This window comes from Ammospiza nelsoni, chromosome 10 (genome assembly GCF_027579445.1).
Source record: "Ammospiza nelsoni isolate bAmmNel1 chromosome 10, bAmmNel1.pri, whole genome shotgun sequence".
Classification (NCBI taxonomy): Eukaryota; Metazoa; Chordata; class Aves; order Passeriformes; family Passerellidae; genus Ammospiza; species Ammospiza nelsoni.
The window spans coordinates 17,413,041-17,436,689 of NC_080642.1; the positions used below are offsets into that span (position 1 = coordinate 17,413,041).

The 23,649-nt window shown below is 39.3% G+C and overlaps 1 protein-coding gene across 4 annotated transcripts in view; it reads left to right on the forward strand.

Moving 5' to 3' along the window:
• PAX3 (paired box 3) overlaps window positions 1–23,649 on the forward strand; it is a 74,711-nt gene that overhangs the window by 47,857 nt on the left and 3,205 nt on the right. For 2 of the 4 annotated variants that reach the window (XM_059479215.1, XM_059479214.1), the window contains 3 exons: window positions 1,998–2,197; window positions 12,211–12,376; window positions 13,473–13,687. In XM_059479215.1, the coding sequence (XP_059335198.1) occupies window positions 1,998–2,197; window positions 12,211–12,376; window positions 13,473–13,687 (581 nt within the window). Of the gene's footprint in view, window positions 1–1,991; window positions 2,198–12,210; window positions 12,377–13,472; window positions 13,688–23,649 lie in introns of all 4 variants that reach the window. The other 2 variants (XM_059479212.1, XM_059479213.1) reach the window with 1 other exon arrangement.

The following is a 23,649-nucleotide window of genomic DNA, read 5'->3' on the forward strand; positions in this document are numbered from 1 at the left end:
TAGATACTATAGTTATTTTTTTTATTGGTTTACCTTTGTGCCTTTCACTTACTGCTTAATGAAATATAAAATGAAAATGAATAAAGTGAAAATGAAATGAAGCCAGGGTTTTAGTTCTACATTCTTTTGCAGAAAGGAATGAGAGCATAGGGAAACATGTCAAGATTTTGCTAAGTCTTTATAAAACATTTTAAAAAAGGTAATGATATATCTCCTGATATTTCCCACTCAGTTGGTGAGGGAGTTCGTTTCAGTAATTCAGGGAATTCAGCAGTAAATATCCCCTTTAAATTGCACAGTTTAAGCTTGCTTTTTATAAGCATATACATAGATGTGTGTAGAGGTTGTACTCATACATGTGGAGTCTGTAAGTGCATTGAAAGTGCTCCTGACATCTTCCTGACAACTTCCTTTTCTTTTAACTCATTGTACACAATTAAAGACAGCTTTTGTCAGAGAACTTCTCTCCAAAAGGGACATTTCTGAGCTCTGTTTCAGATCTCACCCCACCAGGTGAGGGCAGAGTGTAGCCAGTGTGACCCTGGTAGTGTGGCTGGTGTGCTCCCCTCCAGCCCAGCTGGGCAGTAAGAGCTGTTCTGCTTAAGGTGGCTGATTTGTATCACAGAGTGACATTGGGGAACTACATTTAAAATAGTCTATATTTCTTTTTGCTCCTGGATGACAGTGTGGAGCCATCCTGCAGGGCTGGGACTTGGCAGTTGCTGAGGAAGGCAGGTGTCACTTGGGACCCTAGCTGAGAGGGTTTGGGATTTGTCACTAATTCAGACAATGTATGATGTTAATTTTGGGATACTCTAGATTGCCTGTTTAATAAGGACTGGACTTGAACTGTTTAGGATAGGATTTGTGGGATTCTCCTTTGTTCTAGAGAACAATATTCTCAAAAATAAGAACCTCTTAGTCCAGTCTTAGGACAAACCTTCACTGCAAATAAGACTCTGGGAGCTGATGTTTGTTCAATATATTGATGCTGAGATCCACAGGAGTTTTTCCTTATGTCTGTGTTTGCTGGGTCCAAGATATTGATGCTGTCTAGAAAATGAAGACACCTTTCACAAAAGAGCCACTGGTCTAGAAGTAATTGTTCTTTTTTTTTTTTTTTTTTTGGTATGCAGAAATTAATAAACTTTTCAGCTGAATTGTCTGAAAAAGCACTTTATGTTTCTCATGCTCTAAGTAAACAGATTAGCTGTATTTATTAGCTCAAACAGCTTGAGTGAAATTGGAAATGTGAGATAGCTAGAAATGAACCTGGTGGGGGGTTTTAGCTGGAGCTTGAGAAACAGTTTGCTTCCAAATAAATTACATTAAAAGGATTATATTAAATCAATGTCTGTATCAATAATTTCTTTGGCATTGCTGAAGTAGAAGCAGCAATGCTTGTATTTCCATTGAACAAGCAGTTTCAGCATCGCTGGGGAGTGTCTGCCCTCTTTAGGTGGTTTCCCTTGAAGACTCAGGCAAGAAGGAATGCTGGTTGCCTGGACAGCAGCTGGTGCAAGTGAAGACTGGCTTTGAAATTCTATTTTTTTGGTTCATTACCATTTACTGGAGAGAAGAGTGAGTGTGGTTGGGTACTGGAAGAGGTTATGCTGCCTTCACAGTTATAGCTCTGAGTTCAGCTGTGGCTGGAGTTCACTTGATGGCCAGGGGAAACAAGCAGGGCTGCTGGGATCTGTCTGGCCCTGTCTGTGACCTCCCTATCTGCATGTCTGTGAAATCCAGAAGGAGTTTCCATATTGATTTCTCTATAAACTGCTGATTGCAAGAGTTGAGCCTCTTTCCTGGTTCATGGTCATGTTGTATGTGGTTTGTTTCTTGCTGATTTTTCTCAAGTGCTCACTTAGGGTTTGTGAGGGGTCTTTGGTCCAAGACAGATATGAAAGGATGTCATTGATTGATTCAATATTTTGCCATTTTTTCTCCTTAATTAAAGCTAATTTTGCCTTTTTTTTTGTTTCTTTTTTGAGCATCAGCACCTCAGTCTGATGAAGGCTCTGACATTGATTCTGAACCAGATTTGCCTTTAAAAAGAAAGCAGCGTCGCAGCAGGACAACCTTCACAGCAGAACAACTGGAAGAGCTGGAAAGAGCTTTTGAGAGGACACACTACCCTGACATTTACACCAGGGAAGAACTTGCACAAAGAGCCAAGCTCACAGAGGCTCGTGTCCAGGTATGTATAATAAATAAAAGCTGCGTAATGAAAGGAGTTTCCTTTTCTGTTAGCATGTGATTCCTTTTATATTCCTACATGATCCTGCTCTAGAGTAGAAGGAAAATGTGAAGCAACACTGTTTACAGCTGTAGAATTTTTACATTTGTACATGGACTTTTTTTTAACTGTTTAAGAGAACTGCTTTGAAAAAACTTTTGTGTCTTTCCATTAATTGTTCCATACTTACCATGAATATAGTATAGAATCTTTGAAGAGGAAGAAAAAAGTCTGATATCCCCACTTGTTTGCTTTATGCACTTGACAGCACTCTGCATACAACAGCTCAGCTGTTGGGCCAATTTATAGTAACATAACTGATTTCATCTGTTGTTGTCTGGGTCTTCCAGGCATTAAAAAAAGAGAGAAAAACGTTTTTTAAAGGAAAATGTGTCTTCAGAGCCATGCAAGTCAGGAAGGTGGCTGGTGCAGAATCTACAGTTCACTTTTAGGTTAGATTTTGGTTAGAAGTTGACTTGGTATAAATCCTGTAATATCTTTTTTATCCCCACTCTCAATTTAATTCAAATGAGAATAAGTTCTCAAATAACTTCTAAGTCTTCACAGCCTCATGTATATCTGGGTTGTCTAAAGCGAGCTAATGTACCAGAGCAGTAACATGGAGTTGATTTAAATTTTTTTAAAAGTATGTGCCTGGATTTTTAGCTGTCTAAACCTAGGAAAGTAGCTGCCAAATTATCCTGGAATAAACTGCACCCCAGAGTTCAAGTTTTGATTAGGACTTCTCCTGTTTGATATCAAAGAAACATATGCTGTGAAAAGTTTAATACTACAGGCAGCATCTTCTGCTGCTCTTTCACCACTTGACATCTACAAATTGCTGGGAAAAGTATGCCCCTTTTAAATCAGTCTGAGTTGCAAGTGTTCCCAAGCCAATGTGTGGTTGGGTGACAAGCAAGATGTTGAAGCATGTGATCTAACAAAGGAAGAGAAATGAGTGGTGACTTGTGGTCTGACCAAGGATACAGGTGAATTTGGTTTCTTTGGTAAAACTCTTATTATGGTTTGACCTTTGAAACTCGGCCTGAGGCATTCAGACTGTGCAAACTGAAATAAACAATACAAAACACCTCTCTGACTTTTGAAGACAATCACACCTATTGCAGCACAGCTGTATTATTGAGTGTCTGTGTTGAAAGGCTCAGACTTTTTACCTGCTAAATGTTTTTGCAGAAAACTTCATGCCACATTTCTTGTAAGTGTTTATTATGACTGTGGGAAAAAATCAGATGTGTGGATGAATTTGTCTGGAAGGCAAGCTCAGTTGTGCATGACTCTTCTTAACATGTTTACTAAGTGAAATGCTTGCAAAACAGCTCCATAGATAGACTTGGGCCAGGTAAGAGCAAATCAAGCCTCAGGAATCATTTGCACACAAACATAACAAAGATAACTTGCTTCACAAGTGTTGTTAGCAAGACGAATGGGATCTCGGAGATGATGCTTTGGTCTATGTTACCTTCAGTGAAAAATACGATAAAATGAAAAAGACCTTGTTCATGTTTTTCTAAATCAATGACCCACGGCTAGAAGAAAAGCAGAACTCTCATTAACATAACAGCTGTCTTAATGTGGCTTTAACCCTGTGACTTTTTGCATTCCTCATGGCTTCCTTGGTTCCCTCGAGACGCATCCTGTCTCACACCGCTCGTATGATCTACAGCCTCACGAATTCCCCAGTACCTCTGACATGGATATTTTACCTAACCCAGCATGGAAGAGAGTTCCCAGTCAATCAATGATTAAAATACCAGAACAAAACCTTTCTGGATTAAAGATGAGCTGGGGTTGAAGTAACCAGCCTGTGGGCAGTTTCCTAGTGCACTCCATCTGTCTGGTATACTTGAAGGCTGGCAGAATGATTTAGCAGTGGATTAAGGGTTACAGGATTTGCCTTATCAGCATTCAGCACCTCTCTATAGCCCCTTAAAATAGCCACGTATTATGGGCATGAAATAAAAGACGACCTGTGAAAAGAAAATAACCCTGAGAGACTTGAGGCTGAGAGGGCTGGATAGCCATACTGAAGTAGCATTCAGGCTTTCTTAGTCACACTTCTTTTTTGGTAACATTATGATAGAGATCAGAGATACCAAATTTTATATGGATATATACACAAAGGTCTCTTTGACTGCTTCCCAATAAAGCATTATCTAAAAGAGCTGGCTCTTGCAGCCTGAATCCAACTAAGCCCAGAAATTTATTTATTTCCTTTGGAGCTGTAAGGTCCAATTCTGTACAGTAGTTTTATATTGCTTAGGCAGTTATTTAGTTGGTAACAACTGGATCAACCTTGCTATTCCCTCAGTCCCTCTGTGTAGTACTTGCATCTCATGTTTTGTTTTCTCTAGTCTGTCACCCTGTGCTTCCTGTTTCCTTCTGTTCCCTGAGGCTGTCTATTACTCTCGTGAAAGGAAGAGTCTTACACCACTGAACTGTGGTTTTCCTCACTTTCCCACTGCTGAAGGGTAACCAAATGCATATTTCTAACCTGGTTGCTTGGACATGGAGGAAAAAACTTGCCTCTGGTCTGGGATCAAGAGTTGAACATGTCAGCCCCTAAGGGGAATTTTTTGAGAGCAACAAGCAACTGAAAACAGACTTTACACTGTGAATGTTATTTGTGTACCTAATCATGGGAACAGGAAAGGCTTTTGGGGAAAGAAGTGTTCCAACAAACTCCACATTGTAAGAGTCACGAGATGTGTAACTGTAATCATGGCAAATATTTCAACCCTGGGTGTAAGAATGAGTTAAAATGCTCCCTGCAATTCCTCCTGCAGCACCTTTCCACTCAAGGACCGTTGAGTTTTTCCCCCAGTGGTGTTTGAACCTAGATGTGATATAAGCCAGGAAAACCTTTTCTGCTGCCTCTCCCAAAGGCACTTGCTCTTCTCTGCACATTAGATGCAGAAGGAGAATTCTTTGGTCTTGTGATATTATCAGATAAAATTCAGAAAGATAAGCACAGTTCCAAAGGAGGGCCTTTCCCTTAAAAACAAGAAAAAAAATAGTGGTACTCTGGGAACGTGAAGTTTAAGATTTGCATGTTTTGAGCAAAAATTGCAGTACTTTACCTGTCCAGTTTAAAACCTCATTAAAACCATCATTAGGTTGCAGTGCAGGCCCTTAAGGTCCATGGCCTGTTTTTACTGAGAATCTGAAGGCAAGTTTGAAAAGTGAATTTATCTCTAGTATAAATCAAAAGGCCTTTCTGAGCTGTGGAGTTATGGCATCAGGAATGAAGTGGGTAGTATCTTTTCTGGCCACCTATGATTCCCACAGCAGACTTGTTTTTAGACAAACTGGGCAAGCTTTGGCAGCAGCTTGGGCCCGTTTCAGATCGATGGTGGGGAGTGTTTGCGTCAATCTTTTGGCAAAGGATTTTTAAATAAGGTTCAGGTTTGTCCTGTGGCTGGCTAGGAACCTGCCTTGGCCAACAGGGGCTGGCCATGCTGGCAAATCTTTTGGGGCTGTGTGTTGATGGCAGGCATCCCAAATTGCCAGAAATGTGGGGCATTTATTGGATTGTATTTGGACCATGTTAAGGAGTGCCCCAGCTGTATGGATCCTTGGGGCAGGAGGCCCTGCTGTGAGAAGCAGCTGGCACATGGCTCCCCTGTTTAATTCCAAAATGAAATAGGAAAAATTTGTTTGGATTCTTTTTCATCCATGAATAATGGTGAAAAAGAAGGGCAAGTCAGAAATAATTCTGAATCATGACTATTTCCCACCCTGAAGAGTTTCTTCTCAGCCAAATCCCAGCTTTAAACTGATTTGCTTGCGGACATATTAAAAAAAAAAAAAAAGTTGTTTATCAACAGAGCATGTCTGAACATTTGGGCACATCTCTCCAGGCTACTAGCATGGAATTGAATGTTCCCATGTCAAGCTTGTAATCAGCTTGTTAGCTATTGTAAAAACTTTATAATAACCTCAACAAATAAGTCCCAAGAGCTCAGATGTCTTGAGTAGCTAAAAGAAGAATTATTAAGAAAATGTATTTTAAGTGTTGTGCCTGGATATTATTTTCTTTGCCTCACTGTGGTGCAGGGAGGGAAAGAGTTTGGAGAAGAGTAAGGGGAAAGGTGAGAGAAGTTATGACTCTTGGGCTAGTAGTAAAGTTTAAAGGCTCTGGAGTTCAATTTCTCAGCTTTAGTGGTATTTTCTCAGTAGAAAACAGTGAAAAGCACTCTCTGAGAAATCACTGGGGAGGGGGAATCTGTGCCAAAGCAAAGTCTTAGTTTGCTCAAACCTCTGAAATGGTTTGAGCTTATACTGAACTGCCCAGTCCTATGGGAAGATGGGGCAAAGGAATGCAGGATGGATTCAAGAACACTCAAGACTCACTTTCATCAGATCTTTAGTTATTCCTGATGTGGTTTTATGGAGGATTTATGATGCCTTTTCTTGTGACTGAATCTCTTGCATCATAAAAAGGCTAAAGAAAGAAACTGCTGTGTGTATCATTGCAGTAGATAACCCTGTAATTGCATGGCCCCCCTCCCCTGTAAAGGGGAAATTCTTATGGGTTAATTAACCAACTGCATTCATATGTGGGCCCAAGAGGACATTTTTAAATATAAAGGAAAAGAGGGATGTGATTTTGATTGTCTCTTTCTGGTCCCTGCTGCCTAAGGGCTCTAATTAGTGTCACTTTAACTTATAAATACGCAGCTCAATTTGCTTGTTACTCAATAATTTTTAGAACTATTCCACTGCAGAGTTGTAGAAGTATTTTTGTAGGACTGAGTCAAAGTTTTCTCAAAGAAACCTAAGAGATTGGAGCATGTTGGATCACACTGGGAGGTTGTTCGAAGTCTCTATTCCCTTTGTCACAGGCTAGTGACTTTTAGTCTGTGTTGTTTTTTTTTTTTTTTTGTTTTATTTTGTGTGTGGTGTGTTTGGTTTCATTTTGACTTTCTTTGGTTTTGGAGTTTTTTTTTTTTGGTGGGGTTTTCTTTGTTTTGTTTTGGGGTTTGTTTGGGATATTTTCCCCTTTTATTCTCTTCTCCCACCCCCCTGTATGTTTTCAAGTAACACTGGTTTCTAGCACACTGATAACTCGTAGTATCCTGAACAGCATCACTTCCCATGCCCATAAAGAGCAGGCTTTGACAGGCAGGGAGCCCCAGCTTTGTGACATTCCCTCTGGTGGCCACGGCAGGCTGCTCTCAGCAGGCTTTGGGATGCTGTTAGGGAGCATGGTGTGCATCTGTATGCAGTGGACCTTATCCCTATGAGGCTGGGGGTGTGCAGATGTCACAGTCATGCTGATTTTTCAACTAGTTGTGCTAAAATACAATTGTTTCTACTCTTTCTTCATCCCATGGCTGCTCCCTGGCAGTGCTCTCCCTGCAGCTCATAGTACTGATACCCTGGTGAGCCAGGATGGAAAGTCACCCTAGTGCAAAAACAAAGAAAAGGGAGGATAAGAAACTTATTTCCTGTGCATGCCCTTGAAGGGCTGCTGAAGTAAGCGAGGCCTGGCATCTTAGCGACTGCAGGAGCAGACCCTGGAGGTGTCTGTGGCAGTCACACTGCCGTGTTTTCCAGTCAGCTCTGCCTGGGCTGGTGGAGCTCAGCTGTGTTTGCAGTTTCCTCTTCAGCCTCCTCCCTTTCCAAGGCACCCCTGCTGCTTCTGGCACAGCCCACATTCTTTCCCTGGTGGAACATCCGCGGACTCTGGCTTCCAGGATGGTCAGACTTTGTTTTGAACACATGAATTTTGTGGGAAGGCAGAGGTGGAGAATAAGAGGGTGGGGGAGGCAGTTACCATGAAAAATATCATGAGGAAAAACCAAACCAATTCCTCCCTCCCCCCATCTAGAATCCATCTAAAATTAGAAGTGCCATTAACAATATATCAGTCTCTCGACTTTTGTGTTTCTGGCACTGGTGCTTGCAATGGTCAGGACTTTGTATAACAAAATATCCACGGGTTTTTTGCAACATTCACATCTTGAATGTTTTTCCCTGTTGAATCAGAGATCTTTTTGCCTTAAAAGCACATAGAGCACTCTGTGTTTATGATCAGACTGTCGAAATGTCAAGGCTAATTACAATAGTGTGTTCCCAAGTGAATAAATGCATCTTCTAAAGAATATCCTGTTGAGATCAACAAAATAAGATATTGGCATGATCACTTGCAAACTGCTTTAAGAAAAAATGATAATAAGAGGCAGGATCCAAATATAAGGAAATAGAGCTGGAAGAAACCTATTAGTTCACCTTATCCATCTACGTTGGTTTTTTACGTTCTGTGGCAGAGAGATTTCTTTTTGGGTCAGTCCAGTCCCAGCTGTTTGGAAAACTTGAGCTTCCAGTAATTAAAGTGCTGCTTTCCCCCCATTTTGTTCTGCATTTCATCCTCTTCAGTTCTATTTTTGATCTATAAATGTTGGCCAGACTTTGAGATTCAAGTTTGTTTCCAAATCATCTGGATCATTTACATTCCATCTTTGAAAGTGACATAGGAACTGAGGAGTCCAAGCTTCACTACAGTGAGTGTGACTTGGCTTCTGTGCAGACATAGTTTCTGAATGCTTGGGTCCCTCAGCCAAGCTGTGTTTCCTCTGTCCATTTTTAGATAGTTTAGAGTTTGATTTCTGTTGTGCCCACTGCAGGGTGGCACTTTCTCACAGGATGACTCTTGGGATCTCCTCCAGGGGCTGCTCTGTACTGGAAGCATCCCTGCAGCCAGGTGATGATTGTGCCCCTCAAATGGAGGCTGTGGGAGAAAGGAGCATCCTATGGGGGCCTGCTATATATGAAAAGGCCACTCATAAGATGAGAATTTTATTATGTTGGTGGAAGTTAAAATCTGTTGCACATAAGGAGACATTGCATTTAAATCATATTGGAAATGTATAAACAAAAGAAAATATTCCCCCAGGTTTTTACAATATGTTTCTAAGCCGACACACTGACTTGTGGTGACTGAATTTATTTTTAAATCTTGGCTTGAGATTAGCAAAGTTTTTCAAGGTTTCTTTAGTGGTAGTATTGTACATGAATTTTTCATGTTACATGAGGATTTAAGAAATGAAAAAAAATTCTGGACTCTAGAAATAGATCAAGGCAACTGACTGAGGGAAATATTATGATTAATATAGTCTAAGGGAAATATAATGATTAAAAACCCCAATAATTTTAGTTAAAATGACATTCTGAATATGTTCTGAATTCAGCATTCACAATTCTGTTCAAGCTTCCAATTAAAGTGTGGGATTTGACTAATTTTAATAAGTATTACATAAAATGTAAATAAAATACTTAGGTTTCAGTTATTTAGGTTTCAGTTATTTATTTTTTAGTAACTTTTTCTTGATTTGGTGGCTTTTGTATTTTTGTTTTCTTATGTACCTCTGCCATTCTGTAGTGATGAACTTGTGTGGTATTAGTGGCAGTAAGGCTTCCTCTGCAGTTTTGAACTTGCTCAAGGGGTTTTTGTGAGTTAATTTTGGACTAACTCTGGTGCTAGTCAGGTGCCATCTGCCCTCCTGCCCCCAGGGAAAGCAAGAGGCCAGTGCCAGAGGACTGTGCCAGTGCCACGTGACAAGGGTGCCCATCAAGTAGCACTCATTTGGCACATCGCAGTCACACAGGACTGAAGTGGCAGTACACAGCCTTGTTTCTGCACCCCTGCAGAGTCCCACTCAGTGTAATGGGGCTCCAGGTGGCAACAAAGCTCTGTGCAAGGATGTCCATTGTGTGGCTGCTGCAGACTTTTTGATACTGTTGGGTGTGTTCCTTTCAGAGATGTTTAATACACAGCTGCAGTTGTGGAAAAAATGTGAGTCTGCAAAATGAGCCAAAAATCTGACCATAAATAAAAAAAAGAAAACTTGTCATTTAGGCAAATTGCTTACTACTGAATTAAAATTTGGGATTTGACTCATTTTAATAACTATCTGAAGTTTGAAGGCAAATGCTTATCTGTAGAGAATATAAAATCTTGTTACCTCACTTTCCCGAGTGAAATCTATTCATGTAGCCTAGTTCTGCTCGTGTTGCCAAAGCACTTGGAGATCATGAGATAACCCTCTTGACCTGAAGAAGAGAGAGTGTCAAGGCAAAAAGCCAGAGTTAATGACCTGGGTCAGCTAATTACAACAAGGGTTTGCTGTTCCCTGGTCACTCTTTGACCTCCATTATCCTTCCTAAGTGTTCTCTGGATCTTTAGCAAGGTCTCTTTCTTGCTCTACAGGCTGAATCTGGACCCATCCTCAGCTACTGCTCATGGCAGGTTTTGCATTTCCACCCCGGTGCCTTGTTCCTTCCAGCTGCTTTCAGAAATGGTTCATGTGGAGACAGGGGGGTCAGTATGTACAGCAAAACAACAAGAGAGGGATTTGTGACGTAGAACACAGGCTCCACCTATCCCTCTGTCCTAGATCTTAAACTGGAGTGGGAGTGTATAATTGAGGAGTAGATGTTGTAGCCAAAGGAGGAGGCAGCTGTGTGCACTGAGCATCTCATTCTGAAAAGAGAATGAAGTCAGAGCAAACTACATGGTGACAGATGGCCTATGGCAGAAACCAGATGGCCCAGTGAGTCCCACCACTCCTGTCATGAAATAGCAAGCAGAGGAGAAGCCCACAGTGTAGCCCAAAAGGTTGTTACCCTCTAGTGTGAGGGCCACTCATGGTTTATAAATGGTGCTACACTTAGAATCCCAGTCTGTGATGCCTGATTCTTAAGCCAGCAAGGGCTGCTTGCACAAGGGTTACAGATCAGAGTCCCATCTTGTACAAACACATCTATAAGTGCCTCATCAGCTAATGTGCCTCAGTGGCTTTCAGGCCAGGCTGCCTTACAGGCTGTGCAGATCTACTTTACCAGGTATTAACACTCAGTTGAGGTCTTATCTAATGAATTGTATCTATAGATGAGCACCACAGCTGCTTCAGGGTGTAGGATTATGAGCAACTGGCTGCTTGTTTACAAATGTGTGCAGTCTCTGTTACCTGAACCAACCATTCTTTCCTTCAGAGCTCCACCATGGAGCTGAGAGCTGTAGTCAGGAGCTTGCTCTGACCCCACAACAAGGCATTGTGCCTCACCCTTCTCCAGGCACTCCTGCACTCTTTGGCCTTCCAATTTGTGATGTGCAAAATTGTTATAATATCAAAATCAATAATTAACGTGTTTTGCAACTCCAATTATATCAGCATGTGTCATGTCTTGCCTCTTTGTATCTTGGATGTAGTAAGAACTATGCAGGACTTGGAAAGCTTAAAACACAAACTGAGAATGATGTGAAGAAAAGGAGATTTATAGCTAAAATATCCCACAAATCCAAACCTCATCTGGTTGGTGTGCTGTCCTGGGAACGGATTTCAAAGTGGTTCTGAAATGCTAATCTAGTACTGAAGTTCTGACCTACTGTTTTGTACATATGTGAACAGATGAAAACTTGCTGGGAGGGATTTGTGTATTTTGTACATGGGGCTTGTATTTTTCTAATTAAAAGCTTGAAGTTCTGTTGGTCATTAGGACAATATATTATCCCAATATGTAAGTATGTGCACCTTCTAACAGTGCATTAAGCGATGCCACTAACTTGTCAGCAAGTTAAAGACAATACAGTACAGATGAAATAGCTTTGGCTGGCACTTAGATTAAATGGAGAGGTTTCCCCTTTGTCATTAAATCTGGAACAGTAATGATAGTGATTAAAACCACTAAAGCTTGAAAGAGTAGACAGCTTTTTTCTCAGGAGAGGCTGAATTTGAGAGGAAACTAGGGATCAGAATTCCTGTGTTGAATCTCTTGGACCATGGAAATGTGTGCCAAGGGCAACTTTCTTGTCTAGGAGCACTAAGTTCAGTGTGCATCTTCTGCATCCCTCATCTCAGACACTGCCCGTGTTTGAAATGCAATGCCATTCTTTCTGATACATCTGTACTAAATGTGCAGAAATCAAATGTTCATGTTTAAAACATTTGCAGGTCTGGTTTAGCAATCGTCGTGCCAGATGGAGGAAGCAGGCAGGAGCCAACCAACTGATGGCTTTCAACCATCTGATCCCTGGAGGTTTCCCACCCAGTGCCATGCCAACTTTGCCAACGTACCAGCTCTCTGAGCCCTCCTACCAACCCACCTCCATACCCCAAGGTACAGTAGCCCACAGGTACTTGGTTAAAATAGTGTTATTGGGGGGGTTTCCTGTGCTCATCCACTGTAGAAATATTTTCTTTTTTAATGAGTTGGCTAATTTATGGTCTGACTCAGGGAGGACTCTGCAAGCCTGTTTATTTTAAGCATGTAAGAACTGAGATTTGTTTTGCTACAAGAAAGGGGTGGTTCCATGGGAAGGGTGCTCTCCAGAGAAATAATCACCTTCTGCCCAGCAGGCATGCAGCTTTGGTAAAGCGATGGACACTCATTTCTGTCCTGTCACTGCACTGGCCTCCTTTGCTGGAAACGTCTGGTGTGATGTAGAAGGAGAAAGGTGCACTCTGTCTTTGTTGTGACTATCATTGATGGAGCATTGGAACTTCTGTAAATACTCTGAATATTTATCTGGGGGTGGAAAACACAGCTATTCAGACCACCTTGTCTCACATCAGTCAGTAGTCAGTCTCAGTAGGGTAAAAATTTTTCTTAATGTTATCAGAAATTCTGTGATCTTTGATGGATTTGAGTGGGAGGGAACAGACCCTCAAAAGTATGCTTTGTTAAATTTTAGTATTAAATAAAAACCTTATGAACAATATTTAATAAAATAATTTGTGTCTTCTTATTGCTTCCTCCTTGAGATTTGGATCCTAACTCTCAGTGGAGGTTCTAATTGATGGAATTTTTCGAAGCCCAGGGTTTCTCCCATCCATTGCTTGACTTGATACAAGCCATGATGGGATTTCTGAGCTGTGAGCAGGAGAGGAAAGCCAGTCTTATAATTAAATAAAATATTTTCCTTTATTTTTATATATAGACATATTTAAAAAAATATTGCTGTCAATATGTGCTCACTAAAGGTTGTCTGAAAACTGCATGCCTGTTGTTATGGTATTTACAGTCTGTTTAGGATTTTTTTGTGTAAGCTGACAGGCTGGTTAAATATCCAGCAATATTATAGCTTTACTTTTTTACTTAACCAGTATTTAGATGCAGGTTCTGATGCAGTTCTCTTAAGCTGAGCTTCACATAATGAACTTATTATGCCAGAATAAAGGAAGAAAACATATCAACATATTTCTTCTGCTTCCAGCCGTGTCTGATCCAAGCAGCACCGTCCATAGACCTCAGCCTCTCCCTCCAAGCACTGTACACCAAAGCAGCCTCCCTTCGAACCCCGAGAGCAGCTCTGCCTACTGCCTGCCCAGCACCAGGCACGGATTTTCCAGCTATACAGACAGCTTTGTGCCTCCGTCCGGGCCCTCCAATCCCATGAACCCTGCCATTGGCAATGGCCTCTCACCTCAGGTCAGTCCTGTGTTTTCAGACAGAGGATTTGCTGTATACCAGAACCAAAGAGTCTATTCCCTCAGGCCACAGTATAATGAATTGCCAAATTTAAACCATAATGTATTCTTTATATAAGCCACATGATTTCAGTTTGCTAGTTTCCTTTTTTTTTTGTTTTAATTTTTTTTCCTTCTACTGGCTGAATAAAGAGTCATAGCTTATATTTAATTTCAACTGATTTATAATGGAATCCTGCAGACTTCATGTTTGCATCCAATTGTCGAGCATTTGTAATGTACTGCTCTTCTCCTGCAGATCCATGACTAGGTACAGAAAACAGAGCTTGTATTTTTTCTGTGAATAAAATATCTCATTAAAATAACATCATCAAGATTTTACCAAGTTGTCCAGGAAAATTATGGGCAAGATGTATGAGAAGACTTCCAAGGACTGAGCAATGTGTATTGAGATGAGCTGTAATCGAGTTATAAATACATAAATTAGAAGTATTACTGCTCTTTGGCAATATATAAATGCATGAATACCATAATTGTTTTTCTAATTTGCGTGAGCTCTTTTAAGGAAATCAGGTTAATAAATTGCCTTGATAATTGAGTGTCAAAAGATTGGTTACATTTTCCTACACATGGCATCTGTCTGAAGCTGACATTATTAGTTAAAGCTCGAATAGATGGTAGTCTATTTTATTAACAAGAGCTTTGCCCAGGTGCTTGGAAAGAGATGTCCACTAAATTCTGAGGAGTCACAAAGAAGATGCAATCTATAATTACAATCAGGAATCTCTTCAGGGCTGAAAGTGAGAGTTTTAACAGCTTTATCTGCGTTCTGCCTTTTTTTCCTCTCAGTGGTTAGAAAAACAGAGAGAAGCTCAGAATGACACAAATGAAAAGTGAAAAGACAATTATACTCAATTACACACTAATCACTGACTATCACCACTGCCTAAGCAGGGAGAGGGCATTCTAATAGGCAGAAAATGAGATTTTAATGGCACAAAGGGTGGCCAAAATAACGACTCGTATATCTTTGCCTCCTTCGTTTTCTTCAACTTGTGGTTTGCATCTCGGGAGTGCAGTTCCTGGTTCCTGTGCAACGGTGATAACTCTGTGCAGCTGAAAAGTTCAAAGGCTCTGGAGTTGAAAAGAATGAATAACAAAGGCAATGAAATAAACATTTTTGCCCAAAGGCAAAAGTTCATAAACCCTTTTTTGTAACGGTAAATGTAATTAAGATTCACAGATTCCTATAGCATGGAGTGTGGTACAAAACTTCATGGCTTGAAACCTCAGGAAAAAAATGCCAACAGAAAAACAAACGGATGTACTTCCAACAAGACTTGAATAGATTTTGTTTGAAAGAATTCTGATTTCTAAATGCAAACTTCATCAAAATCCATGACATTATATTAGTTGTTTCTTTTTTTTTTAATGGCTAGTTTCATAGTGTGCAAGACTTCCACATTTTTGACATAATTATCTATCGGGTTTTCAATGTTAATCCATAAAAATTAGTTGTTATTGTCAGTTTAAATATGTGTTGGTTCTGGCTATGGAAAATGTGATCTCTTTTTTTCCCCTTTCACAAAGCTTTTATTGTCTGTGACACAGAAGTGGAGCACAACAACAGTAAAGAAATCTTGTGATGGCTGGGTGAAATGGGACAAAAATGTGAGGCCAGGTCTCCTCCTGCCAAAGTCTTGCTGATTTGAGGTTTGATGTAATCAAAAGGAGATTCTGTCCTTTTTACACCTAGCCCTGTCTTTACCCTAGGAGACTTCTGTTGTTTTATTGTTTGTTTATTTGTTTTCCTTAGACTTCTGAAGCCTTTTTCTAACCCAGTACTTAGCACTTCTGGCTGTGTCCAGCAGCTCTACTAACAGGTACAGCTGGGTTTAGGGGATGCTGACCCCTTTAAAATTGACCTCATACTTTCCTTGCTCAGTGCATAGAGGAGAATACTTATATCCATTTAGATTTGAAACAACTTCTTGGCAACTAAATGATTACCTTCAACAGATCTTAAAAATCTTCCCATCAAGAAAACAAATTAAAAACCCAGACCTGAATTCATGTGGCATTGCCAACAATTCCTCTATATCAGTTTTGGTGCCTAAAGAATGAGTTAGAGACATGCCTAAAATATAGAGATGTATAAAGTGACACATTCAGACTTTGTGTTTATATAAAGCAATAATACAGCCTGAAACATGTAAATTGTGTGCAGCAAATTGTGGGACTGTAGTAAACCAGTGAAACTCTTGATGCCCAAAGGAGCCTGAGCTGCTGGTCACAATGTTGGTGTGTGAAATGTCCCTTAGTTGTGGGGTGTGTCACTGTGCATCCCCTCTCCATGCTTCCTCAGGGCTCTTCCTGAGGTGCTGGAAGAGAGGCTGAGGTAAGGTAAAGTTGAAAGCCAGCTCTGCATTCGGGGTTTCATGAAAAAGGGAAACAGGAGTTTTCCTGCTGAGTGGGCATGATGCACTGCCCTGCCTGTGTGCATGGAATTTAGATGAGAAAGAGAGAGGGTCTATTTACTAGCCAGTGCATTTTTGACCACAATAAATCTGGGTGTGTGAGTAATTAACATAATGTTTCCACCCATCCATGTGTCTCTTGCTGGCAAGTGCTCCTGACAAACTGAGTCTAAAGCTGAATTTATGGTGGCTGTAGCAGGGAGGGGGAAGGGGGGCTTTGTCTGAAGCCCAGATAATATTTTGTGATTAAAAAACCCCATCCTTAGAACATACAGAATGAAATCTAATACTAAGATACACAGGATCGTATTCTTAGCAGACTTAAACCTCTCTCTCCTCTTTGTCATCAATTTATTACAAATGGGGGTCTGACACAAAGACACCAGGGAATCTTTATTTTCTATGTAGAATGGTTCCATTCTGACTTTTTTCTTGAATATGATGGACAAATATGGTGTTTAAGGCAAACACTGATGAAGGTAGCAGACAATCAGAGACACCTAGGGCGATGTTATTTTATTATTATTGTGTTAGCCTTGAATTTTGGCATGAGAGGGGACTGTATTTCTCAGTTCTTGGAAGAAAAATGCTCCACTACATAGCTGTCTTGCAAGCCGAGTGTTGAAAAGTTGTTGATCTTGTGTAAAAATATAAGAGAACAGAAAGAGTTCCGCCTTGTTTAATACTTTTTAACATCAAGACAAGATCTGCAGCTGTCCTTCAGATGACTGATTATTCTCCTTGCTCATCTGGTTTATTCATTACTACCTGGATGTGGTGAGAGAACCTCTGTCTTGCAGGCATGCAACGGGTTGACTTTTGCTGAAAAAAGTCAGGGATTAATGTCTTGGGGAGATGGCAGCCTGGAGTGTTTGTATTTCATGAAAAAGCAACTCAACTGCTAGCATGCCATCTCAGCCAGGGCTCTTTAAATATAATGTCAGAAAAGAGATTATTAGTGTGTAATATATGTAAATTGCATATTTTTATGTTTTCTATGCCTATTATGCAGCTTCTTGCCTTTCATGAATACATTTATGGCAATATTGTATTTCCTTTTCAAATTAGGTTTTACTTGCTCAGTGAATTTTCTTTTAACAAATGTTTTTTAACTCAGAATTATGAGGGGACAGCATATCTGGATGTTAATGTATGTACACAGGACTTAGGCATGCTTTTGGATTGGCATGGCACTTTATGATTAGTGGCCATCACTGACTTTTTGCTCTGAAGCAGAGCAGTGACTGCAGAAACACTTGTCTCCCAGCTTCAGGTGGATGGCCTTGGTGAAGGGCAGATTGTTTTAAAGACAGGATATCAGTATTTTGAACTGCTTCATTTAAGATAAGGAAAAAGGCTTTTCCGGTGTACATCAGCATCCCCTGACCTCCTCATGTGCTTTTTATTAGTGTCAGAGAGCAGAGTTTTCCCTACACCAGGTCAGGCAGTTTGCTGGTTTGGAGAGTGCTGCTCTGGCTGCTGTGGATCCAGGTGGAGCAGCAATACTCTGCTGGGATTGCTGCTTTGTGAGTTTGTGTGCTTCCTGTATTTCACCTGTAGGATATTTAACTTCTAGGATACTTAACCTGTCGGATATTTAACCTGTTTAACCTAGGATAATCCAGGCTTAAACAGCACTTCAGTTTTAAGATTTTACCAGGAGAAGAACAAACATGTGTAACCTGTCTCCTGCTAGGCATAATTGTTTTTCCTCCTTGTCCTTTAGAAAACTTCACAGATCTACTGTTTCCTCTTCTTTGCCTTCTCCCCCATAATTGAATCAAACCTGTAGCTTTAAAGGCTGCAGTTTGAAAATGGGAAGTGGATTGAATATTGAATTGGCTGTGTAGGAGATCATAACAGCCTTTAACAAAGTTTGCAGTTTCATGCCATTACCTGGAGCTCAGGAATAATCTTGATAAGAAAATCCCAAACTTTTCCATGAACAGTAGTACAGAGGCAAGCTCTTTCAAGGTTTCTTTCTTCTACTGTCAAAACATTTCACTGCCTGAGTTTCAGAGTTACCCTGAACTCCTTTTGGTGAGGTGGATCTTAGGCGATGGGCTTCTCTAAAGTCTTTGGGAGCACTTGGTTTTCATTAACCTGACGTATGGAACCGATGGCAGCTGTCGAATCGGTTAGATATGTTCATATTGTCTTATTAACTCTGTTTTTAGGGGAGCCACAGGAACCAGGGCTAAAAGTTTTCATTCCCTCATTAAGGGGGACAAGAGCAATGAAAAAAAGCAACTATTAATTCATTATACTTTTCCCCATACCTTCTGTTGGATTACCTTGAGCTGGTTGCCCACAGAAACATTTCATTTGGGTTCAAGTCCCACAGCAATGAGAAGCTTATGATCTTTGGCACGATGCACTTGGCTTTGAGAGCTCTTTGCTTATTGACCCAAGAACATGAGACAGGGCATGGAATCCTTAGTGAGTAAGAAAGTTAATTCACATGATATAATCTTCATGACCACGAGTTTTTGTTCTTTCTTCTTTTTTTAAAGTTCAGACAATGGGGTTTATTATTTGTTGTTTCTCTGAGAAAAATAGATGAGATTCAATAGTATTGTAATTGTTAGTGAGTAAAAAATAACTACAAGTACTATTTATTTTATATTAATTATTTATTTTATATACTCATATTTTATATAAAATATTCTATATTTTATAGAAGTATATATTTGTAAATAACATATTTACTAAATACATTAATATAGCAGAAAAATAAACAGGTGACTGTTTAAACTGTATCTTTTTGAATGTCCACCTTAACTTTTCTCTTTTGGTTTGTTTTGCTTTCAGCCATAACAAATCCATACATCCCAATTGTTGAGGGAAGGTGTGTGAGAGCTGAGCTAGTGACAGCTGGGCTGGTGTTCAGAATAGCCAGAATCCTTCTTTTGTGTTTGGGGCTGAATGGAAGGTGGAAGGAGGAGAGTTCACAGGCAAACAGCAACCTAATACCAAATTTAGGCTTTTAATGAATTCTTTTGAGTAATATTGCCATAGTTGAGCATTTAAAGTCATGCGACTCCAGTCTCTGGGGCTGCCTGAAAAAGCTGGGAGATGTTTAATTGCATAGATATGCTTATATATTCATAAATTATATGTTCATCTTTGAGCTTTGTTTTGCCTTTTCAGTGATCTTTGGTTTCTTTTCAGGGGCTCAAGAATTAGCTGATCTTAGAATTATTTTCGTGATGTACCAGGTTCTGGGACTCTGTGATATAGCACTTTAAAAAGACATGAGTTTTGTGACAGACTGTAATAATGCTTTGAAAATTGGCAATTGTCTGTAGGTAAAAATGTATTTGATGAAAGAATCAAGTTATCCTCTTAATTATCCTAAATGAGCACCAGTGCACCTTCTCTAATTCCAGTGTAGGTACCAGTGGTACCTGGTGGTGTGAAATCAGTATCAGGTCTCATTGATATGAGTATGCAGAGCGTCAGATTATCAATGTCCAAAGTCAGTATATTTTCTCTTATTTTCATTAACCAAGCAAGTGGTTGCCAGGTCTTGCCATTTGGCAAAAATTGCTTTCTGTCAGGTTTCTTGTATTCAATAGAAATATTCATATATATAAAATGAATCAGCAGTGTGGTTCTAGGATCCTATAGCTATAGATCCATATAGCTAATTAATTAATCCTCTAAAACCACTCATTATAGTGAGTGATAACAATCCTTTTTTTGGGTTCATTCTTAGGCAATATTTTGTTTTTTGAGAGATTTCTCTACAGTGAAGAGAGCTAACAGCAGGTAATGCCATTCATCTCGGAAGGAGTTTAAAATTTTCAGTGTTAGTGATGAATGAGGGTATCTGACCCACATCTGTTTTACATTAGAATGGAACATTGCCCTGACATTGTTAGGAGCATTTGTCAAGATTCCCTGGACAGAGCTTCTGTAAATTACATGCTGCAAATGTGTCAGGGTCAGATAAGAGGATATCATTAACGGTGCTAAAGTTTACTCATGGTTCTGTCAGTTCAACTTAATATGTTAACTGCCAGCCATTTTCCTTGAGCTGTTTCATTAAATCTTTCATTCACAGGAGGGGAAAAATAGTATCACTGTACCCAAAAAAATATTGCACATGTTCTTTTCTCATAAATCATATTAATTGCAGGCATGGTCACAAAGCATATTAAACACAAGCATGCGTAAATGAATTAAAACATATGAGAATTTTATTGTGCCTATGGAGGGTCCTGCATTCTCAAATACTAACCATGTTAACAGCCAGAATGTTTCATTTCAATAAAATAAGCTTTTTTAAAATGTAGTTTAATGGCCTTTATTTTGGTGATAATAGAATTATTTCCAGCAGCTGATAATGGACCAGACATTGTATTCATGCCTTTAAGGCTTTCATCCCTCGTTCTCTTTCTCGATGGTACCCTCAGCTGGTGATTCCATGCTGACTCCACCAGCAAGGGATTTGTCCTAATGAATATTTAGGGTTGCTTCAGATGTGTTCTCTAAAAACTTTCCTGCAGACTTTGGTCGGAGCAGTCCACTGTGTTCCCTTTACTTATTCCTAATTTCACCTTTGTTTTCTAATAGAGTGATTTAATCAATTATATACTGTATTTTATTGTATAAGCACAAAGACTGTGCCTTAACATTCCTATGTGTGTTTTGTAGAAGGTGAGAGCAAAATATATGTAGTTAAAAAACTTCAATCTGATTTTTGTTTTGTGTTTATGGGAGTTTTCTCTAAAAGAAATAGAATAGTTATTGTATCACTTTAATGCAGTGTTAGCTCAGCCCTTGGATTCTGGGTCAGTGAGGCTGATACTTACTAATTTAGCTTTCCCAAAGTGATTTAGAAGGAAGCACATATTTTCCAGTAATTTGGATGGTATAGAGATTGAATAACTTTATTTTCTACCTTAACTAGTCTAAAGCAATCATATCCGTTTACTTAGAACTATTCTGCTTCATACCCACAGAAGATCTGAGCTGTAAAATCCAGATCCTTGTGTGTCTCCTGTGCAGCTAAGCTGAGGATGCTGAGCAACTTGCAGACATGGCCCGTTAATGGATTTCTAATTGATTAGGTGAAAGTTAGCCATGCCCTTCCTGTAACTCCTTGTATGGGTGAGAAGGTCATGGCACATACCGTAGCAAAGGCTCCTGCCCTGGGGCTACTTCCCTTGGAGCTTTCAAAACAGACATGACCAAAAATCGAATTATTTAGATACTAATCAACTGCAGGATGATTCTGAAGGCTTCTGAGGAAGATATTTCTGGGAAGTTGGTTACTGTTCAGACTTCAGTTTTCTCCAGCTCAGCGACAGACAGCTCAGTGAGTTCTGCTCCAGAATATTTACTAGGTGCACACCCACTTAGTAAAATTATGCCTAATTAGATTCTAATTTAAAAAGTTAAATAAATCTCACTAAATGATAATTTTCATTTTTCAAAGAAAAGAAATCTCAATCCAAATAGAGTTGCTACTGATGTTTGAGTGACATTTGAGATTCTGTATGGACTCAGTTTAAATTCCAAGACAAATCTCCAATTTTAAAATAGCTTCCAATCCGAAAGTTTTTGAGCTCACTCTTTTTGCTGGCAAAGTCCAAATTTTGTCTCAGGCTTTATTCTATTGAAAACATTAAATTAAAACAAACCTCTGGTTGAAATCCGCAGTTGGTAAAATAGTTATTTACCCAAATTAGCAATTGGTTCTAAAAGTGCTGGCAGCCAAGGCAGCGATGTGAGAGCCCTGAGGCACAGAGGAGCTCCCGTGGGACATGAGCCCAGCCCAGCCCCTTCTCTCTGCTCTTGAACTTGGAGCAAAACGTGGGGAAGTCCTGCAAATATCGGTGTCACACTGGCCCTGCACGGCAATGCAAAGGGCTGTCCACTTGAGATTTCTGACAAACCCCTGTGCAATTTAAACCGTAGTCAAAACCGTTATACTCCTGCCAACATAAATATTTCCCAAAGTAGTAATTTTCAATGTAAATGTTTAAGTTATCCCTTTATTTTTTTTTAGTTCTTTCTCTTTTAACTCTACTAGTGTTAATTTCAAAGGACAAGGATTAATAGAACCTGAATGAACATCGGTTCTAATGCTGTGTCCTGCTGATGCATGTCAGGTCATTAACCATGCTACATTTTGGACCATATCAAATTCCAAAGTTACAAGAAAAATATTTTGAAGTTCTGAAAGAGAAAAGCTTGCTAAAATAATAGAAATTTTAAAGTTTTCACAACGAATTATTAGAACAAAAACTTGAGAGCCCAGTATTTTCAACTTTTGGGGAGTTTTGGCACAAAATGTACAGATAACATGATTTTTCAATCTGTGGTGATTTCAGAGTTGTTTTATTACTAACCACAATTATTATCTTTATTATTATTTATAATTATTTATTTATATATTTATTATTTTTTCGTAAGAAAAAATATTATTATTGTCTTTTAACAGTTTTTGGGCATTGAATGTATTTGTTGAAGTAAATAGAAAATATCTTACATCCTAAATCCAAATTAATCTTGTTTTTATAAACAAAAGTTTATAAAAAACTATTTGAAAGTCATAAGATTTCAATATCTGAATGCAGTCTTTAGATATATTTTGTAATTTGTTTTTGCATGAATACTTCAGTTTGTGAAACATTCAGCAAATACCACTGGTTAAATTAATGTTTTTCAGCCCAGTGAATCAGAAGTGAACATTCCAGTGCTATGTGTAGTAACTGAACTTCTTTCTCAGCAATTTTTTTTCAGTGAGATATCTTGGGTGCATTTGATGCAAACATATTGTATGTTTTCAATGCAGGGATCTGGGTTTCTCCTTTTGAGCTGCTCTGTTTCTACCGCCTGCTCTTTTCCTAATCAGATGTGTAAAAACTGGGTAGGTCTTCTTTCCTACCCAAATCACTATCTCTGGATCATATTTCATCTGTTTATTAAATAAAAAAAACCCAAGCTAACAAAAAAGCAAACAACTCAGAGCTGGAAGCACAAGCTCCCTGCAATAACAATACTTTTTAGTTTGTGATGGAAAATAAGTACAATTTCAGGAGGAGTATCAGAACCTCAGGAAACAGATCTGTTTTTATGAGGTTTAATTTAGTCTATAAAAATAGACTCCATTTTTAAAAAACTTTCTTTAGTTTATGGCAAGAATTGCTGCAAAGCAAAATGATTATCAAATAGCACATGTCAGATAATTGTAATACTTTTTTGGAGCAAGAACAGCTTGTAAATTATCACAATATGCAGTTTTGGCAGAAGCTGTATGTCACCCGTCTATTAGAAGCTGCAGAATGCTTGTCAGGCTCTGAAGTGCAATTTATTTCAGCAAAAAGTAAGCAAATCTCAGTCATACGCTTACTTTTAAAATGTTCTACAGTGGTGTACCAGGAGAGGAAATGTTCAGCAACTTATAGCGGGAGAGATTTTTGAACAAGAAGTTTCTCTGTAGTTTTGTGCTTAAAAATGCAGATGCTTTTGAAAT